This window comes from Podarcis cretensis (assembly GCF_951804945.1).
Source record: "Podarcis cretensis genome assembly, chromosome: 10".
In the NCBI taxonomy this organism is placed as follows: Eukaryota; Metazoa; Chordata; class Lepidosauria; order Squamata; family Lacertidae; genus Podarcis; species Podarcis cretensis.
Window position 1 is genome coordinate 18,933,541 of NC_137179.1, and position 20,887 is coordinate 18,954,427.

The following is a 20,887-nucleotide window of genomic DNA, read 5'->3' on the forward strand; positions in this document are numbered from 1 at the left end:
GACTGGCATCCTTCTGTCGTGCAATACAACGGAATGGTGCGCCTTTGGGAGTGATGTCAAACTGTTGGAAGGTTACAGCGCCTGCTGTGGCCGTAGAGACCAATAAGGGAGAGGCATGTTTTGTTACAGCTGGGGCTGCTTGGGGGCTTGGCAGGCATGGTACATGATGCTGCAGAGGCAGAAGAAGAAAGAATGATCACAATGAGGGGATGTGTGTGTGTGTTGGGGTGTGTTGGGTGTGGGCCCCCACTGATGACACGGTGCTAAGGACCCCAAGATGTCTGGTGACAGCCCTGTTGACTAGGGAGCAGGAGAAGAACATACAATGACAACATGTCTTGCTGGAAATGCATCTGGTGCATCATATTGTTTCCAAGTAAGACTTTTGGAGAAGGGGCAAAGGGGCTAACACTGCACCAAATCCATACTGAGACATCAGGAATGTTCCTGCCTGCAGAGTAAGGTTGAATGGGTTAGGTGCCCCCTCCTTTCCATAACAGTCAGTTATTCTACCAATGTCTACCACACTCCCTAAAATAAATGCTTACAGACAGCGATGGCATTTTTTTGGACACCATGCTGGCATCCATCTGCTAAACTCTTTCCACACCTAAAGGTCAAAGAGCCAGGTTTCCATGAAATATTTTCCCCTCCAAAATATTTTCATACACAGTAGAAACAGCAGAAAATATAGCTTGTGCATTTTGTAAAAGTACAGTCGACCGTATCTCGAGAGTCTCTGGACTATTACTTAAAGGAGCTGCTCTTGGCCAAGGACTCTGGCTTGTTGACAATTCTATTTGGCATCTTTTCTCTCTGGAGTTTCTATTTGTTCTCTCACCCTGGGCTCTAACCAGGACCACAATTTGCACAGCAAGCTTCCATAGCATCATCAGCATCATAAAGTGGTTCTCTCTCTCTCTCTCTCTCTCTCTCTCTCTCTCTCTCTCTCTTTCTCTCAAGCTTTCCTAAGAGATATGACTTTGGAGTGGATATTTATAGGGCAGGAGGCAGGATTCTGTCAAATTTTAGTGCATTGCCAATTTTAGAACGTGATCTAATCGCTTAAAATATACTGGTGGCACAGTTCCAGAAAGGCAGAGTTAATAGTTAAAAAAGAACTGCATGTATTGCAGGAGCTTCTGATTTATTTTATAGTATCACAAAAATCCTGCCTTTGAATCGCTTAGCCTGCTCTTTCCTTTGGGTGAGATCCCATTGTGACAGGGGAACAGGGACAGTGCATCTCTCTTTGCCACTATGTCTCTTTATAACCAAAGGTACGATTGAGACAAGTCTGGATAGAAAGTTGCACTTCCCTAGGATGAAGATACAGTAGTTTAATCCATTTGTCACCTCCACCTTTCCTGCTGTGGTAGAGATGCCATTCACCCTCCTGCTAAGTCACTGTACTGTATAGAACTCAGTATTGTAGACAGACCCACCAAGTACAAGCTAGGCTCTTAGGCAAAGCCAGAATCTCATCTGCCTGATCAATAACAACCTATTCTGAGTTTTTATTGTCATTTCCCGAGTTTTATGTGGTGCAATATTTGTGTGTGTCCACAGAGCACCTGAGCATATGTAAAATGTTTCATGCAAGACATTTTACATGTGCTCAGGTGCACTTTGTCCTTTCTAATCCAGCAGACTTTTATTTTATGAGGCAGAATCCCTCCCCCAGTTTTTTCGATCACTAATCCTCTCTCTCTCTAATTGTTTTAGATTGTTTTTATGACATTATTCTTGTATATTTTGTAGGTTGTGCTGACCAGTGTATTTTAACTAGAAGTGTGGGATATAACTCCTCTAACATTTATTTATTATTTTAATTTGTATGCCACCTTCCCACATAAATGAGCCAAAAGCAGCAACGGGAAGAATACATATTAATGCATCATTATAACAGTTTAATGCTACTAACATAACATAGCAGCAGCAGCAGCAACAACAACAACATTTTTCAAGGTACCTGGTTTCAGAGGTGAAATCATTTTGCACATACTCAGGGTCACACACATTCCCTTTAAAAAAAAAAAAAATACAAGGGAATACAGGTCCTGAGTTCACAAATTTTGTAAGCCAATTCTATTTGTGCAACACATTCCACTCACAAAAACCTAGAATTTCTTGTGTAGTTTGCCGCTTTTATTTATTTTGTTTGTGGTACAGAATTCATGATGCACAAAGCAATATCAAAACATTAAAACCCTGTTTAATGGATCCTATAAAAAGTTGTTGGAGGTGTAGGGTGTGTGTGTGTGTGTGTGTGACACACACACACACACACAGAGAGAGAGAGAGAGAGAGAACTTATTAGCGTAAGGAAACTCTTCTCAATTATAAGCCGACATTTTGGCAGATTAGTTTATCCACTGTAGAGCAGAGACTCAGATGAATTGTCCCAAACAGAGATTCATCATCCTCATAAATATTGCAGCAGTAGTGGCAGGAGAGGTCACAGACAGAAGCACTGACCTTCTGAGAGGCATGGACAAGCAGTTAGAGAGGCATGGCTGGTGTTTGATAGGTTATGAGTCTGGTTGTTAGGAGCAGAGATACAGCAGGGCTCACTACATATGTAGTCCTTCTCAATGGTTAGTTTGCAAGGGCTTGGATCCTAAGATAAACCAACTTAAAAATGTTGATAGAAGGACTGTAGAGCATCTGTTTTGCATGCAAACGGTCCCAAGCTCAATCACTGGCATATCCAAATTGGTTTGAGAATGTCCCTTGGCTGAAACCAGGCTGAAACCACTGCCAGCCAGCAGGGACAATATTGACTCAGTATAAGGCTCTTCCAATGTGAAGGAAAGTTTCCTTTCCCTCCCCATGCCAGCTGCAATATGTCTCTGGGAAGCGCTCTTCTGACCAATGGCACACTTGGGAGCTGCTGGAAAAGGAAAAATCACCCCCAATATACCGTATTTTTCGCTCTATAAGACACACCAGACCACAAGACGCACCTAGTTTTTGGAGGAGGAAAACAAGAAAAAAAATATTCTGAATCTCAGAAGCCAGAACAGCAAGAGGGATCGCTGCGCAGTGAAAGCAGCAATCCCTCTTGCTGTTCTGGCTTCTGGGATAGCTGCGCAGCCTGCATTCGCTCCATAAGACGCACACACATTTCCCCTTACTTTTTAGGAGGGAAAAAGTGAGTTTTATAGAACAAAAAATACGGTAAATTACCTTAAGCAAGTTCATGGGAGGAAAGTTTCTTGTCTCTTTCCACCAACACCCCCAGCAGTCTGCCTCCCTGGTAGCCCATCCAATAACCCCCACTAGGGCATTTTGTGGGAAGCAAGAGGTGGGAGATTTAGATTTTTTAGCTTGGGTATGGCTCCATGTTTGTGGAATTTCCTCCCAAGGGATGCAAATACAGTTCTAACACAGCAGACTTCGAAACCCGCTTATTTCAGATTGCCTTTTCTTAAAAGAGTTACGGCAATGATGACTTGAAATTGTCTGAAACTGTTTTAGCTAATCCATAATGGTGTACTGCTGGTCTGCATATTGTTTTGGATTGGTGTTTTAAATGGGTGTTTTTACTGAAATGTGGTATTTTATGGTGATTTTATGTAAGATGCCTGGAGACGGGGGTGCCTTAAAAGGTTGCCTAGAAGTGATTAAATAAATAAATGTTTTAGATGGGGGGGGGACAGGATTGTGGGAGGGGAAAAACAATTAAAATGATTTTTTTTTTTACTAAGGATCATCTGAAGCTGTTGTTAAGTAGGACTTAACAGGAGACATGGGGGGGGGGAGAGATTAGAAACTGTAAAGTTTACTTTTCTACAGTTCAGTAGACACGATAGCATCATTTCCCTGGAAATCAAGCAGCTAATAGCCCTATTGGCAGACATTAACTGCAGCTAGGAAGTTAATTTCAATTCCATTAAGTAGGATACCTTCCTTCTCCCAGATTTCTTTAGGAATAAAAATGGTTTGAGAGACAAACAGCGATAGGAAGAATTCAGCCTACTCACTACAGGCACAAGACAGCCAAAATTAAGTATTCCTGTGTCCCATTTCTTTAAATGTAGGCTGCAATCCTATGCATATTTACTAGGGAGTAAGCTCCATTGAACTAAGTAAGACTTACTTCTGAGAAAACATGCATAGGATCACTGCATATCACATGCGTAACTCTCCCACATAGATTAATTGTTTACAAAAGTATTTCACTTCAGTTGGGTTGCACCACTAGTTAGGTTTTCAATTGATATGAAAACAGCTATATGTGAAAAATGAACACAACTGTATAGGGATCCTGGTGCATGGCCACATGAAGCCATACACACCACTAGTAGCTGCATAACCATTTAAAGTACTTTGACAAATACAAGTCAACAATTTTAAGACAGGAAAGGAGTCCAACACAAGTGTCTCTGAATGTTGTAAAGGTAAAGGTACCCCTGCCCGTACGGGCCAGTCTTGACAGACTCTAGGGTTGTGCGCTCATCTCACTCTAGAGGCCGGGAGCCAGCGTTGTCCGCAGACACTTCCGGGTCATGTGGCCAGCATGACAAGCTGCATCTGGCGAGCCAGCGCAACACACGGAACACCGTTTACCTTCCCGCCAGTAAGCGGTCCCTATTTATCTACTTGCACCCGGGGGTGCTTTCAAACTGCTAGGTTGGCAGGCGCTGGGACCGAACGACCGGAGCGCACCCCGCCGCGGGGATTCGAACCGCCGACCTGACGATCGGCAAGTCCTAGGCGCTGAGGTTTTACCCACAGCGCCACCCGCGTCCCTTGTCTCTGAATGTTGATATTACATATTAATACATGAATGCTGGCTGTGGATATTTCCGTGTCCTTTCTAAGGCCCAATGGGACAATGAAGTGAAGTGAAGTGAAGTGATAAATAAAATAATAACATTACAATACAATACAATACAATATGGTTCTGAAAACACATTGTAAGGCACTTAACAGTGAGACTAATGTGTGTCTACTCAAAGGTAAGCCTCACATGATTTAATGGGACTTGTTTCCAGGTAAGTAGGGGCAGTATTGCAACTCTAAGTGTGTCCATACGCTAAAACCACTTGCTTAGGACTAATTTCATTGATATTAATAATGTGCTTCTATCTTGGAACCTAAATGAAGTGACTATCTGATTACCTCATTATGGCCACACAAGTAGTATAACAGAGTATGTGTGAAGGCTTTATACACTCAGCCTGAATTACTCAAATCTAAACTAAGTTGATTCCTTCAAATAGCTGCCAATAAATAATGTCCCATTCCCTTTGAACATCAATGTAATTTGAATAGGGGAAAGAACAAACAACTTTATCATCTGGAAACTACCCAGGGGGTTGGAATATCAGTGGTTATTCCAGGAAACTGGATTAACAGCTCCCAAGAAGGTGAAAAACATTACAATATTTGTGTGAAATGCAATTTACCACTTAGACCTTCAATTGTGTATAGCTATTACTACCAAAAACATTTATGGTATATGAAATAAACTCTCGGTAAAGAGTTTTGAGGGTAGAATATACGTATTCAAGACACAACTTATCAAAGAACTCCATGGCCTCTTGCCATGGAGGGGGCAGTGACAATGCAGAGTTCTGGATATACTGTATTTCATCGTCTATAAGACAACCCCTATTTTTTGCACCCAAAATTAAGAAATAAATATTTTAAACATTCCGTGTATAAGACAACCCCCAATTTTAAATTTAAAAAAATAGGGAAAAAGGTAGTCTTATACATGGAAAAATACAGTAATTTTAGTGAATGTATTTCTACCAATGTAGCTGTTCACTGTCCAGACGTAATTAAATCTTATAAGATTTACAGAAACAAGTTACAACCAATTTTAGAACAGAACCATCCTTTCCATGCACTCATCTGATTCCTCAGGTTACCTAGGAGGCAGGGGCCCACAAATTTTAATTCTGGCAACCAGAAGGAAAAGCCTACTACATATTCCCACCATGGGAATAACAAAATTCTTTCAAAATCCCTACTAGGGCAATGTCTTTATTACGTCAACCAAAATATCACAACATAGTGTGCAAGATTTTGAGTTCTCCAGAACTCTTCAAAGGGCTAGATAGTGAACAGAGCAAGGGGGGGGGGGGTCCATCAGCAATAGAGGAAGGGAGAGCATGTCTCTTTCAAAACGGTGCCTTGCTGTGACAGCATCAATATCCTGAGTTGGAGGGAAGGAGATCCTACCATAACATGCAACAAGAAAATAGAGCCTATGGACTTCCAGATGCTGGACTTCAACTCCCATCATGCCTGACCGTTATCCATGCATTGAGCTGATGGGAGAGAAAGTCCAACCACCTCTGGAGGGCCACAGGTTCTCCATCCCAGACATACAGGCTTGGCCCTGGCATAATCTGGTTTACAAACCCTAAACCACAGTTTATGTTCAGATATAATGAGCAGCTATGGTTTGTCACAAACCAGGACAGGAGGGAACTGAAGCATTCATGGGGGAAAAGGACCACTTGCGTCTAAGACATATTCCAGGCTCATTCACACAGGGCCCAAAAGTCAGTAAGTGCCAGTGATTTGTCTGAACAAAGCCAAAGACTTTGCCAGCTGCCTCTCTCCTATAAAACTGTTTCCCAGGACATCAGGTAAAAATGAAAGGCACACAAAGTGGGAGTGGGAAAGGTGAGTTCTGCTAGCTACAGTTGGCTAAGCCCAGCTAACGTTTGTAGACCTCTCTTAGGAGGCTTGAGACTCAACTTCTCAAAGACTGCAGAATACGTTTCTTACTGCAGATTTACAACCTAGGAGGCCAGATACAGTCATAAAGCCATAGTGACTATCTGATCCCCTCAAATCTAACAATTTCAGAACTAATATGATTTTTATTACATTGTTTAGTGTGTCTCTAATGGGATGAGGGCCAATACAACTAGTTTGCATAGAACCTAGAAAATGCTGCTCAGGTCATGATGAGCATGGCATTCAAAATGTTTGTCTCCGTGATAAACTGCACTGATAATGTACATTTTAACTGCCCCATCTGTCTTCTGACTTTTTGGAAGCTCAGAAAAATTGCAAACAGCTGCTATTTGGATAAAACAAAATCCTATTACAGATCATTTTTCCTTATTCCTATTAAACATATGGTAAACACAAGACCAAGATATATATGAATCCATACACTGGGGTTAGTCTTCCAAGTTGCAAATGCATGTTACTTTCAACCAACCTTTCTTTTTAAAAAATAGCAGATTTGGGAGGCTCCAAATTTTATTCGAGAAGCAGTGTGGAGAGCGACTAGATTCTTAATCCTTTTCCCACCAGCCAGCTTTCCTATGAAAATTGCTTTCTTCTTCATGGAGAGAGCATAGAATTAAAGGTCAAAGACTGAAACCCAGAAATGAGAGTGCCTTCTACTCCTTGCTTGAGATAAGCATTGGTAAAGAGAGAGACAATTATTGTCTGATATCTTGTAAGCAGCTAGCATTGTGTCCCATAAAAGATTGGCACCTGAACCTTAGTCATCATCCCAAATTTTGTCCTGTATGTCTAGATCAGTGTTCTTCAACCTCAGGTTCCCAGACATGGTTGGACTACAACTCCCATCATCCCCAGCCAGTTTACTCAATGGTCAGGGATGATGGAAATGGTAGCCCAACAATATCTTGGTACCCAAGGTTGCAGAACACTGGCCAGGTCATTGTGACAGCACAGAAATAGAATCCCAGTGCTCAAGTCAGGCTGGAATGCCATCCTAGTTCTTATCAGGTGGACGTAAAACCACCCTACTTCTTTTCAGTAGACATAATTGAGTCTGGCATAAAATTGAGTGAAATCGCCACCACCCTTGAAACATTACAGAATCCATTTATTCAAATTTCTGGTCCCCTGAATGATTTAAATGCAATGCAGGTATTTGGTCAAACGGGGTCATACAGCACTGTATTATATTTGTTGTTCACCAGCAGCACTGAACAGAAAGACAAGCTGCTGAAGGGAAGGGATGAAGCCAGGGCTGGTTCCAGAAGGTGGTAACAGCCAAGGCTAAGAGACCTGTAAAGAGCCCCAACTTACTGGTGCATTGCATGGAGAACCAGAGGAGTTGAGAGAGAGTAGGAGATTGTTTTTAGTTGGCCTTGAGGACCAGTGTCAGCAATTTAATTTTTCCATAATGCCCTGAGCAACACTATGTTGGGACTTTGTGGAAATTTAAAAAGTCCAGCAGCTGACAAAGTTGACCACTATACAAAAGCTGTTGCTTCTTGATGGAAGTTGTGGAAACTTGCAATAAAAATAAGAGTAACAGCAAAACATAAGAAATTCGGAAGATGGGTTAAGTTTTCTTCAGCACGCAGCAGGACTATTCAGTGTATATCAGGATAGGTTACTGTTAAGAGCTGCCTGTATCCACTCTCAGTTTTTGAAAATTATTCCTATTCAGGAGGCATCAATAGACCTCTTTACTTGGGTTTTCACTGACCATTATTATTCATGCTGATGGTAGCTCCAAAACAGACTGTACCTTTGGCAGCAAAGACTCACCACCCCCAGCAGAGTAAGGTGAGGACACGCCACTGCCAAATCCTAACACGCAAAGCAGCAGAACAGATCATGGGTTAGGACTGCTCCCTTATCTCCCATGAGATACATATAAGGGAGTGCAGTTTTTCACCGTTCCATTTAGCATATAGAATGACTCACTTGCTTGTTATACTGGGGATTTTTATATCTACTCCCTGTCCCAAGGCACACTTCGGTTTCACCCATTATTTTGCTTCTTTGATATCAATAAATCTATCGAGAATATGTAGATATGCAGAGCTGAGGCTGAGGTTACAGCCCCAAGGTTCTAATATAATACATTTTTCTAGCCCTAACTGATGTGGTACATACCAATAGAAATGTTTTTTCCCCATTAAAAAGCCATTTAAAATCATTTAATGCCTTTAGAAGTTATCCATGGCTTCTTCTTAATACAACTACTGCCAGCAATCAAGCTTACCAGCAGATGAAAATATAGGGTATGGTAGGTAAAGCACACACACCATTTGTAAAGAAGCAACACGCACTAGTCCAACATAAAGATTTTGTTGGCCCTCGTTCAGCCTGACTTGCTCAAGTCCCTTGATCTTGTGCCAGTAATGAGTAACATTAATGCAATGCCAATCCTGAGCAATGAGTGAAGTTATCCCATCACTACCTTTTTTGTACTGAACAGTGGCATGAGGGTGCACCCAAGTTGATCTAAATTCAGAGCTCTCATAAAGCATGCATTCCATAAATCAGCTCTACCCAAACTGTCCCTCCGCCTAACCTCCATGGCTCGATTCCAAACCCAAGTGGTAAAATCACAGCCTGAGGGTAAAATCCCAACTTTACACAGTATAGAAGCATTTAAATTGGTTTATTCCTACAGCCTTGACTTTAAAGCATGCTTAAATTCAAGTGTGCCAGTTTACATGGAATATTTCTCCTTTATATAGAATTGCATTCTTCTATTTATACTGATCCAACCCCAGTGAAAATCAATGTCACCAAAGATACGAAGAGCTGCATACAATTCCAAAACAACACACAAAGCTAGCTATTGCTCAGAAATAATGGTGTTACAAGCAGGCAGATATGCTAAAGTGAATGCAACAAACAGGATTCCTAGTACATTTAGGATCCAGCCAAACAAAGGATTCTGAGGTGGACTTCTACCTCAGCCTCATACAGAAATGGAAATATCCATTTCAGCAAATTGGTATTATGCAGATGCCATACATTTTCTGAGGACTGCTGTCTCAAAGTCCTGAGAAAAACTTCAGTAACCAACTTACTAAGTCTCTTTCACTAATACAGTGGTACCTCGGGTTAAGAACTTAATTCGTTCAGGAGGTTACATTATTAACCTGAAACTGTTCTTAACCTGAAGCACCACTTTAGCTAATGGGGCCTCCTGCTGCCGCCGTGCTGCTGCTGCACGATTTCTGTTCTCATCCTGAAGCAAAGTTCTTAACCCGAGGTACTATTTCTGGGTTAGCGGAGTCTGTAACCTGAAGCGTCTGTAACCCGAAGCGTCTGTAGCCTGAGGTACCACTGTAAGCTAATACTTAAGACATTGCCATCATATGTGATCCTAAGCAGATATAATTCAGAATTTAAGTTCATTCCTCATAAGTGTTCTGAAACACAACTCTAATCATACCACAATTATATCTGTATTAAGCCTTCCTTTTGTAATAACCTTGGAAGGATTAGGGAATAATTTTATTTAGTCAAGACTCATGTGTATTTCTTAAAATAGAAAGTTTAAAATGTGCTGTAGCAGGTTCATAGCCTTACAAAAGTATGTTTTATAACAACCATAGATACACAGGTAATGCTATGAAACCCGAAGGGATAAGTGATTACATAATTTTAAAGAGATGTTGCTGACTACAGTTAATACCTACTCTATTCAGCGCTCACAATCTATCGGGAAAATATCTTGTGTGCACCCCATTAAAACTAATGGGAGCTGTGCAAGAGATCTAGAGCTTCTGCAGAAGAACTTCTCAGTCAGTTGGACCCAGGCAGTGAACTAATGTGGTGTGTTCTAATAGAAACAAAGCAAAAATGGCATCACTGAGAAATAAGAGCATCAGTGGTGCCTCAGAAGGTTGCAGCAGTACAATCCACCCACCCTCACCCACAAACAGTCCAATGAGAATTGAGCATTCTCAATAGGCACAGAACTGAGTGTCAGCTGGAAAAAGGAGGTGGGGAGAGAGATAGGAGCATCCTGGAGGACATGGCTAGGTAACTGGCTGGAACTCTGCAAAGGAACACTCCCTTTAAACAATACAGTACAACAGTTTGTTGCAGGTCAACTTGTATTTTCTAATGTTGAACCATTGAGAAAAGTGGTAAGTACTTTTTCTTGAAATGTTATTTGGGTAGCTTTGTGTAATGCAAACCAACATTTTTGCTTTCAGTATCGCTTCATTGGGACATAATTCATGGAGTTTCTTAGCACTCCTGCTTTCTGATGAGATGCAGTTTTTGTGGTGAGGTTTTCCTCCCTCTTTGTCAGGCCAGTGCAGATGAGCAGATATCCAAGTCATTATCTGGACCCCATGGTAAGTTACCGCTTGGCAAATGGATGTTGATATGAACCCACCAATCAATGGGATATTCCCCACTGCAGTTTAGTATCAGCAGCAGTCACACATGGAAATATCTTTAATGAGAGGCTATATCTGCAATGTGTTTTAAAGAAAGAAAAAAATTGCATTTTGTCCTTGTTGAAAAGTATTACCGACATACACAAAAATGCCTGAGCTGACATTGCAGAGAAGCTTAGAATGGGGATGAACTTCTTGCTAGAGCTATTGTACTACTGTGTGGAATGTTACTATGTGAAATGTGATGGTTTGTGTGTGTGTGTGTGAAATGTGATGTTTAGAGGATACAAGGGCACAAACAGGTTGTTAAAGTTTAGTAAAATGCACACCTCAAGAAGTCTGAATTTTACCTAAGCTATCTGGGTTTGGGCCATTGCCTGCTCATACAAGTCTAGAGCCAGATAATATTGGAGTTTGGGTCTAGAGATATCTGGCAAGTCAAACCCTAAAGCAAGTCCCTTACTTTCAACAAGTCCATGTAAGGCTGAAAGCAGCAGTTATTTAAATGGCATTATTTCCCTTCATATTTATATTAACCATCTAACTGTGAATTTTTATCCACAGCTGCCCCCTGTGAAACAAATATTTAGTGCCACTCACATCTTCAAAGTAACAGCTTAGATACATGCTTTCTCATTTGTTTTGGTTGCAACTCCATATCTACTTACAATGGGAGTAAAGACCCATTGAACCCAAGAAGACTTACTTCCAAGTAGACATATAGAAAAGATTGCATTGTTCATTAACAATATAAGATTTGTGTGCTATTTTATTCAAAGACCACTGCAAAGGTTTGTGTAATGCACACTAACAGCTTAATTAATTAAATTAATTGAATACCTTCAACTTTATTTTTTTAATAGGGATTGTACCCAATATTTTCTTTTAAATTTAAAGCTAACCAAGAATAAACAATACTGCCTTGAGTCGAGGGTGAGGCATAAAGAGCAGTTTGGGGTATCTCCCCCCCCCAAAAAAAAAGTTTTAGCCTTACTAAAATAACCTTTTCTCGCCCATCTCCAGGCAGCCCCAAGTGAGGGAGGGAAGGGAGCTTAGACTCCCCTTCTCCCCACTCTTGATTTAACACCTGCCCTTTCAGCTAAGTCTCTCTCGCGGGCAACGGCGACGCTCCCATATCCTAACCTTAGCGCACCCACGGCGCTGCGGCGAGAGCAGCAGGTAGGATTCCCCTCCCAGCTGCTAAACTATTCTTGGGGTCAACCCCTGGCCGGCCCCACGCCGCACTCCACGCTCTGCGAAAGGCCCGCGGAGCCTGGCTCGATGGAGAGCGGCGCCGCGAGGGTTAACCCTGCCAGCTTGCCGGGAGGGAGGGGGGAAGAGAGGGGGGTGTTGTCAAGGCGACGGCTCCGAGTGTTCCGGATCGTACCACTGCGCAGGCGGCGCGGGGAGGTGTGGCGCAGCAGAGCCCGGCCCGGCGCAGCAGCAGCAGCCTCCTCCTCCTCCTGCCCAGTCCCCTCCCCCGCCCGGCCTGAGCGCGGTGCCGGGGCCTGGCAGCCAGCGAGCAAGTGAGCCAGGGAGCGCGCGAGTCGGAGCCTGCCGAGCCGAACGAGGCGGGAGGCGGGTCTCCCGAGAGCGGCGGCGGCGAGGGCGGCAGGAGGAAGAGCTCGGCAGCGGGCTGCCCTTCCCTCGCTCGCGCCGGCGGGGTCTGCCTGAGCGGCGGCTGGGAGACAAAGGACGAAGAGGAGGAGGCGGCGGCGGCGGCGCTCGGGGAAGAGAAAGCGCCCGCGGGACTGAGCGCGATGCGGCGCGGGGCCGCCCCAGGAAAGACGCGAGGCGGCAACGCGGCCTGCCTGGTGTGGCGCGGATAGAGGCGGGGACGGACGAGGGCAGTTGCGCGCCAGAGGCCGGGCTCGCAGCCCAGCTTCCTTCGGCGGAGCAGCAGAGGCCGAGCCGCCCGCCTCGCCTCCCCTGGCGGTGGCGATGTGAGGCCCGAGCCGGAAGCGGCCGCCGAGAAAGAGAGCGCGCAGCCAGCGGCGGCGAGGAGAGCCCCCCGAAGACCTGCCAAGCAGCGGCAGCGGCCCGGAGGCTGGGTCGAGCAGCCTTAGCCGCGTCAGGGCCCCGGCGGGAGCGGCGGGCTCCGCCGCCGGGCCCGGGTGGCTGCGTGTCGGAGGCGAGCCGGGCCCGGGCGATGGAGACGCACATCTCGTGCCTGTTCCCGGAGCTGCTGGCCATGATCTTCGGGTACCTGGAGGTGCGGGACAAGGGCCGGGTGGCGCAGGTGTGCACGGCCTGGAGGGACGCCGCCTACCACCGCTCGGTGTGGCGGGGCGTAGAGGCCAAGCTGCACCTGCGCCGTGCCAACCCATCGCTCTTCCCCAGCCTGGCGGCCAGGGGGATCCGGAGGGTGCAGATCCTATCACTGCGGCGCAGCCTCAGCTACGTGATTCAGGGCATGGCGGAGATTGAGAGCCTCAACCTGAGCGGCTGCTACAACCTCACCGACAACGGGCTGGGCCACGCCTTCGTGGCAGAAATCAGCTCTCTGAGGGCCCTGAACCTAAGCCTGTGCAAGCAGATCACCGACAGCAGCCTGGGCCGCATTGCCCAGTACCTAAAGGGTCTTGAGGTGCTGGAGCTGGGTGGCTGCAGCAACATCACCAATACCGGCCTCCTGCTTATCGCCTGGGGCCTGCAGCGCCTCAAGAGCCTCAACCTGCGTTCCTGCCGCCACCTTTCTGATGTGGGCATTGGGCACCTGGCAGGCATGACACGGAGTGCGGCAGAGGGCTGCCTGGGCCTGGAGCAGCTCACGTTGCAGGACTGCCAGAAGCTCAGCGACCTCTCGCTCAAGCATCTGGCGCGGGGTCTCACTCGGCTGCGCCAGCTCAACCTCAGCTTTTGTGGGGGGATCTCAGACGCAGGGCTACTGCACCTGTCGCACATGAGCAGCCTGCGCACCCTGAACCTGCGTTCCTGTGACAATATCAGTGACACGGGCATCATGCATCTGGCAATGGGCAGCTTGCGTCTTTCAGGCTTGGACGTCTCCTTCTGTGACAAAGTGGGAGACCAAAGCCTGGCCTATATTGCACAGGGTTTGGATGGGTTGCGCTCACTCTCCCTTTGCTCTTGCCACATCAGCGACGAGGGCATCAACCGTATGGTGCGCCAGATGCACGGACTGCGCACTCTCAACATTGGCCAGTGCGTCCGCATCACCGACAAGGGCCTGGAGCTCATCGCAGAGCACCTCAGTCAGCTCACAGGCATTGACCTCTATGGTTGCACCCGCATAACTAAACGGGGCCTGGAGCGTATCACTCAACTGCCCTGCCTCAAGGTGCTCAACCTGGGACTTTGGCAAATGACTGAGAGCGAGAAAGTCAGGTGAGAGGAGGGGACACCTGGAAATCCCCACCCCTCTGGAGGGACTCAACAACTGACTGCTGCAGTGGAAGAGGTGGGGGAAATATGACTCCAAACCTGGAGGGTGGGGGAAAGTATCTTCAGTACTTGCCTGTCTACCCCCTCAATTACCTGCCATAGCAGTGGAGGTGGGAAAGAGGGAAAACCCACCATTCTTTCATAATTCCCTCCCCTGCACCAGTGGGAGACAACTGCACTCTTATATCAGCCTTCACTGTGGATGGATACAGTATCACTGTCCTTACCTTTTTCTATTGGGAATGCAGCTTCTCAATCTTTATGCACTGGGGATGAATACAGCCCCTTTCTCCAAATCTGATTCCACCCCCCACCCCCCTTCTGCACTAGGGATGGAAGAAGAAAACCTAGCCCGCCATTGTTGTTATTTACTGCAGACCGGCTCTTTATTGAGCATGCATAAGTCTCTTTCTTTCCTACTTCTTTTCCATTATTGCTTGTTCACCCGTTCCTAGTTTGCTTTTTGTAGTCATCCACCCCTTTCTTTATATGGTATGTAGACAAGCTATAGATATCACAGGAACATAGAAAGCTGCCTTATACCAAGTCAGGCCATTGATCCATCTCATTCAGTATTATCCACACTGTCTAGTAGCAGCTCTCCAGAAACTCAGGCAGGAGTCTTTCCCAGCCCTATCATACTACCTCTTCTGGGCCATAATACTTCTATTTTTCTCTTCCTGCCCCCACCTTGTGCTTGAGGCTAGGAACAGCCATGCTTTTTAGACTTCCCTCCTGAGCAGGTGATGTTTCTTTGACACAGCACTGTAAATGGAGTGTCAACTGAAGTGCACTCATACTTCTCACTGTTGCTTGCAGAAAACGGGGAGGAGACATCAAACACAGTATTTCTCTCTTGGACTCATTTTATGCTGTATCCAACCAACCCCATCACCATCTTTCCTTTGCTGCCAGTTAACAGTACAATCCTATGCATGTTTACTTTGAAGTAAATCCCACTGTTTTCAGTAGGTTGTACTCCCAGGTAAATGTGCATAAGACTGCAGTCTCAGTCTAGAGGTTGAAGTCACCTTTGTTCAACATTTTATAATTCTCTGCCCCCCCACCTCTCTCTCCCTCCTTACTCCATCTTTCCCCTCCTTTTTGTGTGTGTGTAGCTTGGGATAATATATACTTTTAACAACATATCCAACCACACATCTTTTCCATTTGGAGAATTGAGGGTGTATGAACGATGGAATTAATCTTCACTTGTACTTTTCACTAGAAATACTGTGACTGTCTTTTATTTAGAAACACATAACAAACAAAACTACTCTACAAAGCTTCCCTTCCCTGAAAAGTCTTGTGGGTGAGCTCAGCTTTTTTTATTCATTCTCTTCTCTTCAGTATTCATCTTCATACATAGTCTAATTTTGAAAGACATTTGAAGTGGCTGTTCTTGTGGATTTTTAAGTACACTTTTACTGCTTAATATATTCTCTATATAAATGTTTGGCTACCTCGGGTTTTGGGGTTTTGTTTTGTTTTTGTTCTCAACCCCCCTCCCCCAGGAGTTTTTATAAGAAAGATAAGAGACTGAAATATTTTGTGCCTAGACTGGAAAGATAATCTCTTGGGTTTATGATTGCAAGGGGGGAGGCTGGTTGGGGTTTCTTTCCCCCTGTGTCCCACATACACATCATCTTTGTGCCTCTCCCTCTCTGACTAAGGTTCTAGGGACCCAACGATGCTCTTGCATTTCTATTCTTCTAGCACAAAAAGGTGTAACATGTAAACATCCAAACTTGATTGGGCTATGGTTAAAAGAGATGTGAAATAGAAACACCGTTTCTTTAAATATATATATTATGCAAATGCCCACCTCCCCTTCTCTCAAATTACCTAGGTTAAGTAAGAAGCTTCCTATATGGAAGTAGAAAGAAGAGCAGATTGGACTGACTTGTAGTTGTAACATGAATGGGAAAAGTTGGTTTCATTTATTGTTTCTCTTCTCTCATTAAATTAAAGCCACTTCTTGACTACTTGTCTTTAAAAGGAGAAATAAGTCAGCTTTGAAGAATGCAAAAATGATGGGGGAAGAAGGGGCAGTTGAGCAGATTTTCAAATCCTCCACAGTTGCAGGTAATGGAATTCAGACAAGCCCAGACACATAACCCCACCATGGAATAAATGTACTGTTTGTGAATTTGTATAAAATAAAGATCCTCTTAAAACATTTTATATTCTTACAGTAAAAGGTTAAACTGATATTTATATAATAAAAGAGGAAATATGAAGTATGTTTTTGAAAAAAAAAAGTTGTATCTGTGTTGTCTTTGTCTTTTTAAAAGGCAGGTATATTTGATCAAAAGTTGTGAGAAGAGACACATCGCAAAGCTCTTGCCCTGTCTCCTCTGTCAGTAAGCAGTCAGTAAGCAATTTGGTCCAGTGAATCAAAGGAGTTGGAATGCTTTGTCCTTCTAGTACAGGAGGCTAAACAACTTCAGAATTAGAAGTTCACAACTGAGCAATTGGTTCCATTTGGAAGGATCTGTTAGTCCTAGCTTATCTTAGTCTGTCTACATGTAATATGTAATTGAACCTGTCCAGTAATAGCTTTCAGTTCAGTGTTGGGCAAATCACTATTGCTACTAGAGTTTTAATAAGTTTTTTTTTACAGATGCTGAGAACAGTACAGCAATGTTTGGTTTTTCATTTTCAACAGAGGCAATATCCTCAGTTGCTGCATTAAATATCAAGTGAATCTGGATAACTAGAAACTTGGATGGCAAAAGGATGAAACCATGCGAATCATCCAAGTCTTGAAAATAAAGTGAAAGCCAAACTTGGATGTTAAAAATAGCCTTGGGGTGGGAAGGTTCCCCCCCCCCCTTTTGTACTCATCAGTGACTTTTGGCCTGACAGTTTTGCAAAAACTTCTACTGAGGATTTTTCAAAACTGTAGTGGGGGGTTAAGCAGTGCTTATCGAGCATAAAACAAAGCTTTTTCTTTCTAAGTCATGCAGCATGGCTTTCTCCCCTTCTTTTCTTATTAAAGGGGGGGGGGGTAGAGAGAATGTGAAATGGTGGAAGGAGCAGCAGCCATTGTTCAGGAAAGTTAAAAGAGGAGCTGTCCTTGCTTGCTTGTTCAGTCATGCATACTGAATCTTGCTGTGTGAGGGTCCCTATGGAAGGGAGGAGGGGTGGTTTCTTTCCCTCTTTTTAACATTCCTCTCCAGGCCTGGCTGTATTTAAGCTGCTTTTCCTCCATGTGGAGGGCGGGGGTGGGGGATGGTCTGGAGTTCCTGTACATTTGCATTTCAAGCACTTCCAGGGCTGCTGCAGGCCACTCTCTTCCATTCAAACTGCCCTCTCTACTAGCTGGCTTCTCTGCTAACAGTACGCCAGGTAAACTGTCCATAAAACAACTACAGTAGAAAGACAGGCACTTCCTCAGCTACAGTGGAACCGGCAACATCAGTTTCTCCTTCAACACTGAAATACATTCATGTTCTAACACATGGAAAGGAACAAGATTAAATTTCTGCCTGTGGTTGGGAGGAGGCCATCCTTTCATTTCCTGTTCAGAGTAAGGTTTTACTGGACCTTCACTGTGCCCTCAAGAGGAAGCTAGCACCTAGATGGCTATTGCTGCTTTTATTTAAGATACTTCATGCTTTCTGCTGGGAGTTCGTCACACAAGCGGCATTGTTCTCGTTGGCAAAAGCCAGCACAATTGGATCTAATTGAGCCTGACACTACATCCATCTTCTTTTACTTGGAGGGAGGTGTAAGGTCTGTTTCTATGTTTACTCCTACTTTTGCCTTTTCTTTTTATAATTTATAATATGTTCATGACTGAAGAGGCAATGAACACTATTAAAATAAGAAAGCTTGACTGGTAAGCAGTGATAGTGGAATCTGTGTTATGTAACGGACACAAGTTCCCTAATACCTTGCTTTGGTGCAAGAGACTGGTAGCAAGTTTTGAAAAACCAGAGCTGAAACTAAAATTTTCCTGGGATTCAGAACATTAAGAACATTAGCTATTGTGGGTTTGTTTTTGTTTTCTTAACCATCTATACTTCACTCTTCTACAGAGCAATTTCAACCTTCCATTATGTGCCATAGGCCTCCATTTGCACCAGTAGTTCCAACATGAACATGGTCTGTTTCCAGTGAGGAATAGGAAGGATTTATACAAGGACAACTAGTCAGTTATGGCTGAGTGAATTTATGTCTGCCAAGATAAAGGACAACTTTTGGTAAGAGAATGGTTGGTACCTTCTAGCTTTGGCTGGAATAATATATGCGAATGTCTGAAGCCAAACAAACTGCATTCTGTTCTGAAAACCTGGATATGTACAGACATCTCTCATTTGCACAGCATGTGCTCCCTTCATTCGCCTTTTTTATTATTATTATTAGACGAAACTCCCACATACTGGAGCCACAAGTTTCCCCCGTTTCCAATAAAAGGTGGCTGTGCACAAAGCTGACTGGTTGACTCTTGTGCTGGTTGTGAAGCCATTATCCAACTCACCCAGAGTAATGGATAATTTTAAAAAGGCATTAAATAACTAGATACAAAATACCAGTTGACCAGGGGAGAACAAAAAGTTGGAGTCATGTTCTGGTCAGCAGGGAGCAGAGGATTAACGCCTGTTCAAGAAGAAGGCAGTGCCAATCAGAAAAAACCTGTCCTTCCTGATGAGGAGGAACCTTCTAGTTTCGGGACTTGACTTAACCATAGAAATTTCCTACAAACAAAAGGCCATTGGCAGATTACATTTGTTGCCAGCAGAATAGTAGTAAAGAATAATATGGAGAGACAGGAAACCTCAACAGTGTCCTTTATTGAAAATTTGTGGTAAATAGCACAGAAGATGATGTGAACCAGCCTCCATGATGGGGGGGGGGGGGGTCTGCTGACCAGAACAACACTTGGTAACAAAGCTTCCATTCTCAAGTCAAGTGAGTTCAGCAGACAGCAAAGGGCTATCCAATAGCAATATTCCCAAAACAGAGAGAGAGAAAACACTTTGTAATACTTGTTGCAGGACCCTTCAATGGAAAGATAATTTGGCAAATGTCACATGAAAATGGAGGGTTCACCCACTGAGCGCGTCATGGAGGCTTTTAGTGGTGTGTTGGATCTATGGCAGCCAAGATAGATGCTCTATACGTGGAGAGGGCTGTCATACCCCTTTGGAGGAGATGCCAAGCCTAGGCATTATATGCTAGGCAATGTGTACTCAACCCCACTTCTGGAAAGTTCTCCCCTGCACCCCAATAGTGAAAGATTTTTCCAGGCAGACTAGGAGTTTGTGGCAAGGGAACATTTTGTATAGGCCAAGGGGTTCCTATTGGGCATTGAGCTTGTGTCCTTCCTAATTCCTGGGTGACGGTGGACTTGATCTAGTTCTATAGGATTCATCTGTAAAAGGTAAAGGTACCCCTGCCCGTACGGGCCAGTCTTGACAGACTCTGGGGTTGTGCGCCCATCTCACTTAAGAGGCCAGGGGCCAGCGCTGTCCGGAGACACTTCCGGGTCACGTGGCCAGCGTGACATCGCTGCTCTGGCGAGCCAGAGCCGCACACGGAAACGCCGTTTACCTTCCCGCTGGTAAGCGGTCCCTATTTATCTACTTGCACCCGGAGGTGCTTTCGAACTGCTAGGTTGGCAGGCGCTGGGACCGAGCAGCGGGAGCGCACCCCGCCGCAGGGATTCGAACCGCCGACCTTTCGATCGGCAAGCCCTAGGCGCTGAGGCTTTAACCCACAGCGCCACCTGCGTCCCTACTAGTGAAACCAGGTGTGATTGCAAGCTTCAATAGTGACTTTGAGCTACCCATTTCTTTGAATTATTTTCATGGCCCAAACCAAGCTCACTTAGCAATGGATAATTCCTATTAGACTGTGAAATGGCCATATGCTGCAATTGATACATTTGGCCTGACCCCATCTGCTGCCAAACTGCAGGTAGAAAAAAACATAGTATCCAAGAGCATATCTATGCCAATGGGCAGAAACCACAGCTTTACAAGGAAAAACAAACAACATAAACACAAACCTTACAAGGAACTGAATTTTGAGGCGTACATTCCAATAGGTCTTTAAGCCAAATAATAGTAAGACCTGGAAGACAGACAACCAACTAATGCCACCATAATGGCATTAAACCTCATGCTATCAGTTGCAAAGGTGGAAGCAGACAAGGGAAGTCCATCTAAACTTATATCCACTGCCACAGGCAGAAACTTTAGCCAATTTATATCATTCTTACGGACAACTAATCAGTGCAACTACATGACCTTCTAGGAGGCATCCAAACTACTCAAGGGCAATTCTTACTTAAAGATAAAGGGACCCCTGACTGTTAGGTCCAGTCGCGGACGACTCAGGGGTTGCGGTGCTCCTCTCGCTTT

The 20,887-nt window shown here is 44.6% G+C and overlaps 2 protein-coding genes across 9 annotated transcripts in view; one reads left to right on the forward strand and one right to left on the reverse strand.

The window, feature by feature from the left end:
* Positions 1-20,887, reverse strand: part of WNT5B (Wnt family member 5B) — a 125,250-nt gene that overhangs the window by 33,624 nt on the left and 70,739 nt on the right. The window contains exons 1-2 of one of the 8 annotated variants that reach the window (XM_079992877.1): positions 12,255-12,391; positions 10,401-10,543 (exon numbers count right to left, since the gene is read on the reverse strand). The exons of 6 other annotated variants lie outside the window; for them this stretch is intronic. Coding sequence is in view for 1 of the 2 variants with exons in the window: in XM_079992872.1 (XP_079848998.1) it covers positions 7,193-7,321 (129 nt within the window). In the remaining variant the exon portion in view is untranslated. Of the gene's footprint in view, positions 1-7,192; positions 7,337-10,400; positions 10,544-12,254; positions 12,392-20,887 lie in introns of those variants that run through there. One more of the 8 variants, XM_079992872.1, reaches the window with a different exon arrangement.
* On the forward strand, positions 12,549-16,695 carry FBXL14 (F-box and leucine rich repeat protein 14). The gene has a single exon (XM_079993761.1). The coding sequence runs from the start codon at positions 13,261-13,263 to the stop codon at positions 14,461-14,463; it is 1,203 nt and encodes a 400-aa protein (XP_079849887.1). The 5' UTR covers positions 12,549-13,260; the 3' UTR covers positions 14,464-16,695.